The following is a 14,956-nucleotide window of genomic DNA, read 5'->3' on the forward strand; positions in this document are numbered from 1 at the left end:
TTTTGTTTTGTTTTTGTTTTTACATATTAATAACCCACCGGGCAGGACCAGAAGATCGAGTGCTCTACATTGCTAATGATACTGAAATCCGAAGTTTTGTGTATCCATTTAACCAGAGCCAAGGACACAAGCTTCTCACTCACATTGAGGACAATGCACGCATTATTGGGATGGATGCTCTGTTTCACCACCAAAAGTTTATCTGGGCAACCCAATTTAACCCTGGTGGAATTTTTTACAAAGACAATCTAGAAAGAAGTCAGACTAAAACAAATGTCAGAAACATTGTAAGTATACCTAACGTGTGTCTTTTTGTTTTTTCATACATCCAAGCAATTTTTGTTGCAATTTTTTTTCAACCCAGTGGATGACAAAATACGGATTGAGACAGCCTGCTTGAATATAAAATATATTTCCACGTGTCGAAATAATCCCTACTATGTATAGTTATGTCCTCATACCATATATCATAAGCACTGAGCTAAAAATGCTATGACTGGTCAACTGGTCGTGTTGTTAGCTAATTCAAAGTAAGGTACTAAAAATGACAAACATACAGTTTGTGTTAAGTTGTTTCTAACAGTGAACTGCATTTTACTAAATGTCTCCTTGCTATGTCTTTTATACTTTTATGACAAGACTCTAAATGAATATATGCAGGTTGAATGGAGCAGCTGATTCTCTGTTTTTGGTTGCAGTGTTCAGATTTCCGTCGACCCAGAGATATTTCTGCTGACTGGATCACAGGCAACATCTATTGGACTGATCACTCTCGGATGCACTGGTTCAGCTATTACACAGCCCACTGGACTAAGTTACGATATTCCATAAATGTGGGGCAACTTAAGGGACCAAATTGCACCCGTTTGATTACTGACATAGCAGGAGAGCCATACGCCATTGCTGTCAACCCAGCCAGAGGGTAAGTTGTGTACACACAGTAGCTATTCTCTTTTCCTATTGATATCATAACAGCTTCTCAGATTATTCTGTGTAACTGTTAATTCTGTCAAGGAGGAAATTTTGATGGCACAAGTATTTTTAATAAAATTCTAACTCTCTGTTTTCTAGTAGTTCTGCTAGTTTTCTATTGCTACTTTATACCGTTTATTCTTTCAACCTCACCTGTGAGCCTCCAGACTCTCCTCCTTTACCTCCTCCACCCTCTTCTTCTCCTGCCTCTCCTACTCACCCTCCTCAGCCTCTACTTCTCCATCTCCTCCAGCCTCTACTCCTCCACCGCCTTCTGCCTCTCCTATTCTCTCTCCTCCTGCATCTCCCTCTGCATCTCTGTTATCCGTCACCTGACAAAATATATTGAAGCATGACATAAACAGTTGGACAATTTGGGGTGCAACAATCATAAGTTTTGATGATACTGTTATAGAGAAAAAAAATAATTTCACAATTATCATGAGTTTGGATGTATAAAATCAAATTTGTAATCTGAGGTTTTATTGTATTTTCCCCAAAATCTTTCATTGTTGTTCATTGTTTTTTTAAACAGTTGCTGCCTTTCAACATGAAAATAAGTGTATCTCTAATAATACTACTAATAATAATACCATGAAATAATAATATAATAATAATAATAATAATAATACAATTAATATATCAGATTATTGAGAGTTTTGTAAATGATGAGGAGGATCTTGAAGTGGATAAGCTGCTTTATTAGGAGCCAGTGAAGGTGTTGCAGGATGGGTGTAACGCATTTATTGGAGTAATTTACACTTTGACTTCTAAAGAAGTCTCTTATGTCCATCTTATTTTTTTAGAAATGGCTGCGCCTAATTACCAAACACACGTACACACATATGCACGTGGACACCGATTCACGCGTTAATTTAATTTAAACCTCCGATATTACAATCCTTATATCTTGCATGAACCAGGCAGAACAAAGTCCTAATTTACAGCAGCAGACTCCTGTAGACTCCTGACCGCAGACTAGCAGACCGGTGTGCAAGCAAGATGGAGTGACAGCGGGGAGGGCCAATCATACAAGAAACCACAGAGCCAATCGAGGAGCTTGTGGGCGGTCTAAGCTAAGGGAAACAGGCTTCAGCTTGAGAGGCCGTTTTCCGCTTGGTCCTAGTGCTTGACAGGCCTCTATTTACTATGGCGTAACATTGTTTTTGGATGGTAAAAAGTGCAGGGGCTGTTTAGCTATGAGATGCTAAATCAAAGCATAACAAAAATATTGTGATAAAAATCTTTTTCCTTGCATTTTTTGTCAGTGGATAATTTTTTAATTCCATAGGAATGCAGTGTTACTTTTAAAATATCAGTTAACCATTGTTTAATGGTGATTTAAAATGTTAGCATTTTATTGATTACTCATCTGCAGTGGAGGTAGCTTTATCCGTTACCTATCATTGACATTGTTTAATGATACTCACACCAGCTCTATCAAAGGTGCCCTCCAACAACAACCAAGCGGCCACACCCACATGTGGCTGTGATGCATGAGTCTTGAGGCTTTCCAATCATCAGCCATCACCATATAATACTTCATTAGTTGGCAAGTGAGGATGTAAGGACAGAATATGTCTGCAATTTATTAGTTTTGGACTAATAGATTTATACAAATCTGTCGGATATTGTACCAGAAAACATGGTGTCAGGGAGGTAAAGTATTTCTCTTTGTTTGTTGCAGCATGATGTACTGGAGCGTAATAGGTGACCACTCCCATATAGAGGAATCAGCCATGGATGGCTCGTTGCGCAGAATACTCTTGGAGAAAAATCTTAGGAGACCTACTGGTAGGTATTGTTACGACATCTACAAGATTAAGTTCAAACTTTTAACTTAAGGAATGCCACAGAAAGATGTTATCTCCTTTGTAATTGTATATCTCATTAAATGACATTAGATGCAGTAGTGTGGATGAGTACCCATATGAATAAGTCGCATCAGGTTGCCTTGTATGGAGTATGTTATGACCCATATAGAATTATGTAACTATGATGAATATTCTTTTGTTTATACTTACCACATATAAACCGTATATTATATTTTTGTACAGCCAGTGCAGTCACAGCATTAAAGTCAAAGCTTTAAAATACATAAGCAAGAAATACTTTACAGCCACTTGGAATGTGTTGGTGTGTCTACAGGGAGACACTTAATGCTGATCTAGATTTGAAGAGCTGCTTTGGCCTCCTTTAATTCAAGGGACCCATGCTCTGTCTTGGTCAAAGAAAGAGGAATTCATCATCGGCGGAAAAACACAAACCTATTTAAATGCCCCAGCCAGGTGCTCAATTATCCAGTCTGTCTTTTGGGAGAAAGTAAAAGAGAGTCACTGATTTAAAATTGTAATGTAAGCACACCAAGATGGTAGATCATATTATTTTGACACAAGTTAAATGAATGTTGAATGCAAACAGCCAGAGGGAGAAGAGAGAAACCCTGTCTCCAAATCCTGTTCATCTGCTACATACGTAACTATTCTGACCTGAAGGTCTCCTGCATTGAGGGATTCAGTGATGATCCCTTTGTAATTTGTCAGGTAAATAAATCTCTTTCCTTCATCCTCCCACAGGGCTCGCCATTGATTATTTCAACCAGCGATTATACTGGGCAGATCCTGAGCTCTCACAGATAGGGAGCATGAGACTGGATGGCTCGGACCCTCTGGTGACAATCAGTGACAGACACGGTACAGATAACTGGAAGACAGAGCACAACTACTTCTTTTAAACTATTCATGCTGCACTTTGCTGTACAACTTTCTATGAATCAATTGAAACAATAGCATTGCTTGTGTGTCTCAGAAGGGTAAGCTTCAAAACAATGTAGGTTGACAATAATCTTCACAAACTGCTTGTTCTTGCTTTCTTGTATCTGCCACAGGATAAAAACTTTCATCATCTCTAGCAAGTGTTCTGAAAGGGTTACTGGATGTTATCTGCTTTCTCTGCTGGGTTTACAGGAATATCCCAACCATACAGAATTGATATATTTGAAGACTTTATCTATGGAACTGGACTAAAACATGAGGTCTTCAAGATTCAGAAGTACGGCAAACAGTCAGTGGAATATCTCAATTTGGGGATGGAGAAGCCCACTAACGTTTTGATCTCTCATCGTTACAAACAGCAAGATGGCAAGTAAATCAGTCTCTTTTAAAAGTATTAAAGCCCCTGAACACCCACACAGATGTTTTCAGTTAACCTGCTTGATTAGTCCTTTTCTCAGGACTGTGTGTCTACTGTGAGTTAAGTTCCATTTCTTTGTTTTTCAGTTTTCAATGTGTATTTATAGTTCTATTTTCGCTTTTTCTTTTCATGAAAGTACTGTTTTTGTTACTGTTTTTTTATTTACATTTTTACCTTTGTTTGTTTTAGGTAAAGTTTGGTTGTAGTTGTCATTTCCTAGGCATGATAAGACAGGAACGTCTTATAAAAAAATCTAACAGTGATCAGTGAACAACAGGCACACGTTACATTCAACCTTGAGACCAACCACATACAGTAGAGATCAAAATTAGAGAACAAATGATAAGTCCTTTATTTATTCTGAAATACTGTTATTTTTCATTGTCCAGAATTTAATAGAATATCCGCTGTGGCTATACCACTGCTGTACATGTTTGTTTGTTTTTTTTAAATGCCAAAGGCCCTTCAACAAAAACCTTTATTTTGTGAAAGACACAATAGGCCAAATTAGAGAACAGTAACCATTGTATCAGAAGAGAAGATTTAAATGTTAATGTTTTCTTAGGGCTATACGATACAAAAATGAATAGGAAGTGTAGAGGCCCTTCCTTTGAATGACTTCAGCACATCTGCGCCCACAGGACATCACTAGTTTCTCACACTGCTCTGGTTTGATCTTGGTCCATTCTTCTTCAGTCTCTTCCACAGTTCGGTAACTTTAGTGGATTTCTTAGCCATTACTTTGTCGCCAAGGATTTTTCCAGAGATTCTATATGAGGTTTATATCTCGACTCTGTGCTGGTCATTTCATTGTTCCAATATTGGGGGCATTGATAGGGAGCATTTTCTTGCATGAAAATTGCAGCTGATTGGGAGACAATTGCAGTGAAGGTATTGCATGTTGCCGAAGGAGGTTCACATAAACATCCGCATTCACCCTGTCATGTAGCTGAACAAGAGGACCAACTCCTGCTGCAGAAAATATCACCCAAACCATGACACTTCCTCCAAATTTAACTGACTTTTTTACACACTTTGGGTTCAGTCTTTCCCCAAACCTACGCAGTACATAATGTTTCCCATCAGACCCAAATAAATTGAACTAATTAAACTCAAGTGCACTCTGAACCAGTTCTCCTCTGTCCACACAACATGCTCCTGAGCAAAGGCAAGTCTCGCCTTTTTAATCTTTCTACTGATGAGATGTTTGGTCTCTGCAGAGTGGGCTTTCAGTCCAAATTTTCCTAAACAATGAGACACTGTGTGCAGAGACAGATCCTTTCCCTGTTCAGCACTGAACTGGCGAGCAACTCCAGCTGCAGTGTTAAACCAATTCTCCATTGAGAGTCTTCACATAATCCTGTCCTCTCGTGCACTTGTATTACGTTGACGACCTGCCTTTTTGAGGGACTTATATGAATCTGTGTCCTTGTAAAGTTTCAATATTCTTGAAATCACAGACTTGGAACACACAACCTCTCTTGCAATGGCTGAGAGGGTCATCCCTTTGCCTTTAATCTGGACAAGCTGCTTCAGTCACGTTAGACTGGCTACCATTTTGCACAGTAACCAGCTGAGCTGCTAGATAAATAGGGTCAAGTCAATTGTCACCACGTGCCAGACTAACACCAAAAACTGGGAGGTATCTGAAAGTGTTCTCCAATTTTGCTCACTTTTTTCACAAAATAAAAGGTTTTTATTGAAGTGCCTTGGTCATTTAAAAAAAAAAAACATACTAGTACAGCAGTGGTATAGCCAATATTCTATCAAATTCCAGACAATGATAAATAACAGTATTTCATAATAAATCAAGTATTTATTTGTTCTCTAATTTTGATATCCACTGTAGATTGTACTAAATGCAGCAGAGATCCATGAAGTATCACTTTAAAGGATTAATTAATAACACAGAATGACTCCTTGTCATCTAACAAACTTGGGAGAATCAGCCAAAGAAAGCCATCGTGCCTGATTATATGAAGACAGTCTTTCACCGTAAAAGTGTTGTGCAAGCTGTAGGCGGAGAGCGTTTGTTGAAAGACATCATGTATAGTTCCTGAGACAAATATAGAATTTGTTATGTAGAGGATTCATTGACTGAATGACTGTGTGTCTTTGTGTGGATGTAAAAGGGTGATGAGCTTTACTTAAATAAGAATAACAAAAAAAATGTTAATTCTTAGATATTTTATGCATAATGTCCATCTGAACTATGCTTATTGGCTGAATGCTATATAAAGTAACATGCTCGGTCAAATTAATGTTCACTAAAGCTCTATTTTAGGTGTGTTACTGGGTCAGGTATGCAATGTAAAACACACATCTGTTTCCTAAGACACAGTCAATCAATACAACTATGTCTTCTCACTTTCTTCATGTAATAGACCAACTTCCATTATTTTGTTACATCTCTGGTGTTAATGGTTATAGAACATCAGACAGCTCAGTCTTGGTCAGTTTTTCACTTAAAGAGCAGCTGCTCCATTCCCAAGAGACTCATTAGCTTAGCTGTGTAGTATGTAGTGTGAAGTCTGTGGGCAGAAGATGTGCACAGCCTGCAAAAAGCTTTTAAATTTGTTCCATTTAGATTTGTTCTGGGCTTTCATCCTTGTGTCAGAAATCTGAGCACTGATTATCTTTAGTGTACTATATACTGTGTAAGGATTAATGACAAGTCAGATAGAGACATTAAGTGTCAAAAAATAACTACCTCCGAATATAGCTAAATCACAATTATTAATGTACTTTTTTTTAAAAAGTACAGTTTTCTGTGTAATGCACCACTAAAGGCAAAATATATTTTGTCCATGCACTGTTCAATTTTCATATTGTTTGGTATTTTGCTTTCAGAACATGTCTTCTTTCAGACTAGCATTAATAAAGCAACTGAAACACACATTTAGGTGTTTATTTTACATTTCTCCCGAGGGTATATCTTTAAAGGCTGTTTTTTACTTCGCCACTTCAATCGCACTTATATCCACCTTCACAATTCTCAAGGTTTGTGCCAAAGGGTTTTTTCATCTATCATACAGTACATAGCCTGATTTATACATTTCATAGCATGAGCACATATTTATTAAGATAATGACTTAATAAATATCATAAATAATAACTTATTAATAATAATAACTTAATAATTTGCATATTTAAACAAAACACTAATACAAACCAAAGTTTAATACAAAAAATAATTTTCTTTATGTAAGTATTTGGCTGGGGAAGTTGCATGGTGACATCTATTGGTTACATTTTTTAACCCAATTCCCCTGTAGTGTTTTAAATTCAAATAAGGACCTCTTTCATGTTGTATACTTGCTTATTATCTGTATTGTAGCTAATACAACTCCCCTTAATGAAAGTGATTGTACTTTTGAATAACTGAAAGCAGTCTACCCAATGTAGACATATTAGGAAGAGCTCTTCAGAGTGCTGCTAATCAATTAGACAATGGGAGATTCTTAACACTTTCCGCAATCGTTGATTTTTCAATCTTGAGAAGAGGCCTGTGTGAAGTTATTCATATGCTTTGGCATAATGCCTCTCTTCACTTCAAGAAAAAAGCATGCCTCCAAACAGAAATTAAAACACTTTAAATAAATAGCATGACTGAGAAAGAAACAAACAGGTATTTCTCATTTTAAGCCAGACTGACAGATTATCTTCTTGCCACTCCACAGCATCAAATCCATGCCTGAGAATATCTTGTGATTTCATGTGTCTGCTCAACCCAACGGGGGCCAGATGTACCTGTCCAGAGGGGAAAATACTGGTCAATGGCACCTGTAGTGATGCCATCATCTCAGGTAGGCCTACTTTAGCATCTCTATGCCATAGTTAAGATGATGACTATGATTAGGCAGCAGCCGTAACGGTGGATGATGGAAACCATTGCTTTTGTTGTGATAATCAGATACAATTCTAACTTTGACAAGATTGCAATAAGCACTGAATACTTTTCACAGCATTGGAAATGTGTCAAAATACAGCACCAAAATTAAATTTGAGCAGACATCCATAGTTCATAGTTGGGAGCACTGCATTGGGAATATTTGATGTGTGCTGGGGTTGAACAAATCCAGGTGTTGTTCGTGCTCATCTCTTCAAAGACTCAGGTTCACACCTCTATGGTTGTTGACATCAGCAGAATAGCACCATTTAATGTAAGCACTGTTACACGGTACAGTCAGTGATATGGGCTTTGCTGTTGTTAAGGTGAACTGTGTCGTCCCCCCTGTGAGAATGGAGGCCGCTGCTTAGCCAATGAGAAAGGAGACTGGAGGTGTTACTGCTGGCCTGACTTTTCAGGGGAGCGCTGTGAGGTCAACCACTGCACAGACTACTGCCTAAATGGAGGCACCTGCATGGGCTCACCCCTGGGTAAGTCTACTTCATAATATACTTTCAAACAACATCTGCAGCCTGATTCCTCCCTGCAGTTGTATTGTATTTCACAGTCACTGTCTTTGTGTCCACCCTGTGTTGAATCCTTCTCTGTTAAAAGAAAACCTGTCCTTGCCACAGACATACATTCTCCAAAATTCCTCCAAACCATACGACAACAATCAGGATGTACAGCCCTTTAAGAAATGAGGACGTTGATAAGCCTGTACTTTACACCATCTTCACATCATGGCAATTACCCACAACATCTCCATTTTCATTTGTCATATATAAAACAAATAATCACTTGAGCAATTTACCTGATACAAAAAGGGTAGTTTGTGTTCCCACATAAATGTTTCATGATGGAGCCTTATTCAACTTATTATAAAATATGTATCCATTGAATGACATCCAGTAACTAAAATAACAAACCAAGTCATATTTGAGTGAGTCAAAGCACTTGTGCTAAACAGTTAGAGAGATGAAGATAAGAATGATTAAATGTTTATTCCTTTAAATAGGCCACCTTTCACTCTCTTCTGGCCTTTTTAAATCAAATGATAAAGTATGGCCTTTTAGAAAACATGTCCATACAATGGGAGGAAAAGAGATTTAAGAAAAATAAATATGTTCTCATCTTGTCTCTAAATTCTGTTTACATTGTTAAAACAGCTCTCTGCATGCCATAAACAGAAGCCAGGATAATAACTGCTGCTCATTAAATTAAATGGAGTCTGTCAGCATAGCATAATAAACATGTTACATGCTGTGGGATCAATGCAGGAGGGATCAGGACTGAGTAAGGGAGGGCAGGGCTCCTATTGGTGACAGCCTGTTTTTGTTTTTCATTCACCAGCTCTGTAGTTGGAGTCCAACATGCTACACTGTATGATAAATTGTTGTCCTATTTATGGTGGACAGCTGAAAGAAAATGAAAGTCTTGAGATATTTGTTGTGCTGCTGAAGACGCTGTGCCTTTTGTTTCCTTTTTGATTGGCAATTGTTTTGGGGTTTTTTTTGTTACAGGAAGATGTTTTGCTGCATTGACAACATGTCTTTGAGGCATAAGAATATCAGTCTAAATGAGCAACCAAAGATGAGCGAGGGGGTAAATATAGTCAAATAAGTTTCCTAAAGTCCCTGCTTTGGTGATAAAAAGGGACTCAGGAAAACCTCATAATCAATTAGAGACTGGACATTTTCCAGTTTTATCTATAAACACAAGGTGTCATTGAAACCCTGCTCTCATGTCCCTTTAGCTGGTTTGCACTCTAATGGAACTTTTGGCAACCAAACACATACTTCAACCATAGACATAGACACAGCACAGATTGTAGTTTGAAAAAGAAAGTGTAGGTTTTTTAGTTAGTAGATATAGTGTTTGTTCACATATTGCATGCATTACTCAATTTTGCACAACAGCCCCAGCTTGTGGCCGATGGATGTCAGATTTTGCACAGACCCTCAGTGCAGCTTGGGAAATAACTTTTACAATTGTTGTGTGACAATCAGAGAAACTACTTTAAAATAACGCACCACTTCCTGTTTGACTACAGTGTACCAATACTTTCCTCTATAACTTTCATCTTGTTTGGATTATGAAATTTCTTTTGATAACTTTTGATCGTAGCATAAGAAAAATGATGTGTGCAAACTTTCGTGCTGATGAGACTCTTGGCCTAGGACAAGTTTGCAAAAGTAGGTTTTGAATATTTTTTGCTTGTTTGTGTATTTTTCAATTTTGTGTAACAGTGCCAACTAAGGTCTGATAATAACTTATCAAACTTATCAAACTTTGCACAGAGCCTGAAGTATCCATAGGGAAACTATCAGTCCGAGTTTGATGCGATTAGGACTAATTATTGCAAAGATATACAATACTTCCTGTTATGAGTATAACATACAGGAAGTCTACATAAAATACACGTTTTGGACTATTTCAATTCTTTTGATAGCTTCTCATCAAGATGACTAAAGGATAATTCCTGCAAAGTTTAGTGGCTATAAAGCTCCTTGCCTAGGAGGGGTTTGAGAAAATAGGTTTTTCATTTTTTGCAATTTAAATCCCAAGATTCAGCGCCTTTCGGAGAACATGTGGATGTAATAAATCTATATTTATAATATACGATGTGGAAGTTAGAGGCCGAAAAAGTTTTTTCTTGATTATAGCGCCGAATTGTGGTGGACGTGTCATTTTTGGTGTGTTCTGTGGGGGCACCAGTCTATACTTCCCCTGAAAGTTTTGTTTCCATAACTTGTACGGTTAATGCTCCAGTATGAGTGATATTCAAAACAGCGCCACTTCCTGGATGATTGATGTCATATTTTTCTCAAAGCCTCAGATGACCATCAGAAACTATTGGTTTAAGTTTCTTGTTAATCTGAATTATAATTGAGAAGATATGATAAATTCTGCATAACAGCGCCAATTTTGTAGAAGGCCTCAGTAAGACATAGGAAACTAGATTACCAAGTTTTGTGTCAATCCGACACAAGTTGAGGAAGATATAAGATATGCAGCACAGGAAGTTGTTCCTTTATAACTTCGGCATTTATGGAAGTATCGAAATTATTTTGAAAACTTTTGGTCAGGACCATCCAAACATTACGTGTACCAAGTTTCATCTTGATCGGACACTCTGCCTAGGAGGAGTTCGAAAAAGTAGCTTTTGCATATATTGCGATCCTGTGAAAGAAAAGTCTAGGTGCAAATGGGCGTGGCCTATATCCCAAGACTCACACATGTTTAGGGAACACCTGAGTGTAATTTAATTTTGAATGTGCAAGGTACGATGTGGGAGTTACAGGCAAAAAAAAAACCATTCAACTAAATTATAGCACCACCTGCTGGTGAACATGTCATTTTTGGTCTCTGCCGTACATGCAGGGGTCTTACCAAAGCTCAAAGTTTTACCTCCATAACTTGTACGATGTAGGCTGCAGTATGAGTTTTACAGGTGGAAAAATAAATTAAAAAATAAATAAATACAAAAATCTGGTACTGGGAGCCAAGCTGCCGTTTGCATCGCATGGCCCCAGCCCCTTCAGGCTTGGACCCCTAATTATCGAGGTATGTTACCCGGTGTTTACATGGTGTTCGAGAAACTGGAGTATGCCCTTTATCAGGTTTTCACAAAATGGCAGGTAGGAACCCAATAGCACGATACAGAAAACAGTTCAGGTGCAGAAACAGAGTTTCTAATTGAAAGCAGGGGTCAAACCAGGTAATAGGTCCGCGTGATAAACAAATCCAGCAGGAGCAGGCAAAAGGAGAAGTCAGGAATCCAAAAAAGGCAAGTTGAAACATGGACAGGCTGGAGAGCTAGGTGAGTCACTAGACAATCTGGCAGAAAACTGAGGACCAGTACATACTCTGAATGGGCTAATTAGCTGATGAGGAGCAGGTGAGTGTGGGGGAGGGGTAGGCAAGGTGAATGCAATCAGAAGGTAGAGCAAAGCAGAGAAGAGTGGCAATGTCTGAAATGGAATGAGAGTTAGACTGGCAAAACAGGAAACAGACTGGCTGAGGTTGTGAAACCCTTAACCCGATTAGACTCAGGTTTTTAAACTGCAGCCATCAGCATTTGATTTCAGCCCTGATATTTGCTGTAATAACAGCAGTTCTGTTATTATATTCTAAAAGAACATGGAAGATAGTGCAAAATGAAAACAGATGGCCTGGTTCAGCCCATTATTTCCAGGGTAATGTCAGGTAAGAGGGAATGTGATTAAGAGATCTGGTCAGGTAACCAGATGTGACGTGAAGCAAATTAGTCCTCATCTGATAGTAGCCCAAGTGTATGCAGAAAAAAGGATGGCACTGGTAGATTATTTGGAGCAGGGAATATATCCATTACAGTATCTGTTAACCTGGCTGCCTTTTTCCTACAGCTTCATCTCTGCTTTTTGTTTAGATTAAAAGTAGTGCCAGCTTTTAAAGCCTAAAACCTCCACAAACACTGAGTTTGTGACTGGAGGCAGAATGATTGTCTCTTGGACGTTCATACGCAGATTATCTCAATCACAGAGCTGTGGAGTGTGAAATTACCAGTAGTATATTGTGGTTTATATGGCAAAACCTGTATCCATGGCATCTTGGCTGTGTATTATGCAGGCAGTTACGCCTGGGAAGTCACAATTGCTTTGTTTTTGTTTTTTGAACACAAACCAGCCTTGGTACCCCTACCTGTCCATAAGTGTGAGTAAATCATTGTGGATACTCATTATACCTGCACATGAGCAAAGCTTATTGAAGTAGACCCCAGTCACCAAAACTGAAAAAACAAATTCATCACCTTCTACTACTCGTCCATCAAGAGTCTCATGACTTCCTCCATAACCTGCTGGTTCCACTCCATCAGCCTAAAAAAACGAAACCATCTGCAGGCCACAGTCAAAGTGTACTGCAAACTTATTGGACTTCATGTCAGAGCAAGCAGGATTGTACAGGACCCCTCACATGCTCTGTCCCCTGCTTTTTAGTGGCTCCACTCAGGATGCAGGCTTCGCTGTCTGAACTGCAGGACACAGGAGAAGGGCAACCTTTGTTCCCAAAGCTGATCAGCTTCTCAACTCCCAAACACTCCTGCACCCTCCACCATCCAGCTCACCTAACTCATGGCTCACTTTTTACCCACAATGCACTTAACACTTGGACATACTTGCACCTTAACTATGTTACTGTAATTATTTTTGAACTGATGCTGGCCTCATTTTTTTTACTTTTACTTCTTGCTGTTGTTGCAAAATGTGACGTCAGAGTGACGTATTTTCTATGTCATTTTTGGATGTCCAATTTTGGTCCACTGAAGGAGTTGTTTTGTAACGCCAAAATAAACCAGTTAAAGAAAAACAGGAAAATGTAAAATACCAAAAGAAACCTCACATAATGTCCATTTACTGCATCAGTCATAGATCATACATCCAAAAAATGTACCCAGTTCAAAGGTAAAAATTATGAACTTCAATATGACTTCCAAATTGGGCCATGTTTGGACATCCAAAAAGTGGACTTAGTTTGAACGTCGAATCGATATCCAGGATAGGTGATGGACCGACGGCCGCAATATAGACATGATCTGCACGTCGATCCAACGTCCAATGTTTAGTGGTTGTCTTTGTTTTGTTCTGTTTCTTGTGTATACAACTACCTTATGTACCATTGAATTCCCCCTCTGGGACAAATAATGTTTCTTGAATTGAACTGAATTGAATTAAAAAAAAATACTACAAAATACTTAAAGAGATATTTTACCCATTTCAATCCAGGTCTGTGTCATGGTAATGTGGACATTGGGCCTCATTTATCAAACGAACGTACGGCAGAAGAACGTGCGTACGACCATTTCCTGGCGAACGTCGGCATTTATCAATTTGGACGTGAGCGTGAGCTACGATCAAATCTCACGTCTGGTCTTAGGTCGTGTATGCACATTTCAGCCTGTGTATTTGTGGTGCAGCACAACAAAATCCGGCTGAAAATAATGAACAAACCTCAGCTGTCATTAAGCACAAGCAGTCACATATTAAGAACAGATAAAAACGGATTCTTAAAACGAATAAAAAAAATATTAAAATTGTGGTTGGAGCGATTTATTGTACTCATGTGCATCTGAAGGCACCATCCATGAATGATTAAGCATTCATCCATCGCCAAAACTACCACTCGATAAATGTACAGGTGATTTGTGATGCCAAGCTGTCGCTTTTAAACGTGGTGGCCAGGTGACCAGGGGGGGACACGCAATTCTTTTAAATATCAAAACAGCTCGGCTCCAGCCCCCCGCGACCCAGACATTGAATGAATGAATGAATGTGTTGTCGCGTGGCTGCAGCAAGACGCACTGCAGAGCCAAAGTCATCTCCTTGGTTCGTGGCTACCCTCGATAAATTGCATTAAATCAAACAAGGTATCAGACGATTAACATCTTGATATGGTTCTTCTAGATGACAAAGGTATCCTCTTACGGAATACCTAATGACCCACCGGTAGCGCCAGTGTTGTGCCGTATTCAGCACCCCGGCCGTGAAATGCACCCCTCGCATTATAGGTGATATTCTGGATCAGAAGGCGGTTGTTTCCACCTATAGGAGTAGTTTATATACAGGTAACCCACAACGGTCAGACCATTGATTACTTACAGTCTTTAAACTATTTTAAAGAGTTAAAATCACAAACCTGGATAATAGCGAACACAAAACAACACCTTTTTTATGTTCTGTGGAAATAGACTACAGCCATAATTATAAAATGAATTAAATGGATCTTTTGCATATCAGCTATAATGCGAGGGGGTGCAATTCACGGCAGGGGTGCTGAGTACGGCACACCTGTCCAACAGTGCGCACAGGCGCACTCGGGTCACAGTGGAGCGCTGCTTCGGTTTGACTCCCTCCATTATTTTTT

At 38.8% G+C, this 14,956-nt stretch overlaps 1 protein-coding gene across 1 annotated transcript in view; it reads left to right on the top strand.

The window, feature by feature from the left end:
* The window catches only part of lrp1bb (low density lipoprotein receptor-related protein 1Bb), a 287,271-nt gene that overhangs the window by 256,523 nt on the left and 15,792 nt on the right, over positions 1–14,956 (top strand). The window contains exons 77-83 of the mRNA XM_083922252.1: positions 46–287; positions 699–922; positions 2,660–2,766; positions 3,549–3,665; positions 3,939–4,112; positions 7,845–7,970; positions 8,380–8,544. Coding sequence (XP_083778378.1) covers positions 46–287; positions 699–922; positions 2,660–2,766; positions 3,549–3,665; positions 3,939–4,112; positions 7,845–7,970; positions 8,380–8,544 — 1,155 coding nt within the window. The remainder of the gene's footprint in view (positions 1–45; positions 288–698; positions 923–2,659; positions 2,767–3,548; positions 3,666–3,938; positions 4,113–7,844; positions 7,971–8,379; positions 8,545–14,956) is intronic.

Source organism: Echiichthys vipera, assembly GCF_963691815.1.
Source record: "Echiichthys vipera genome assembly, chromosome: 10".
NCBI classification, from domain to species: Eukaryota; Metazoa; Chordata; class Actinopteri; order Perciformes; family Trachinidae; genus Echiichthys; species Echiichthys vipera.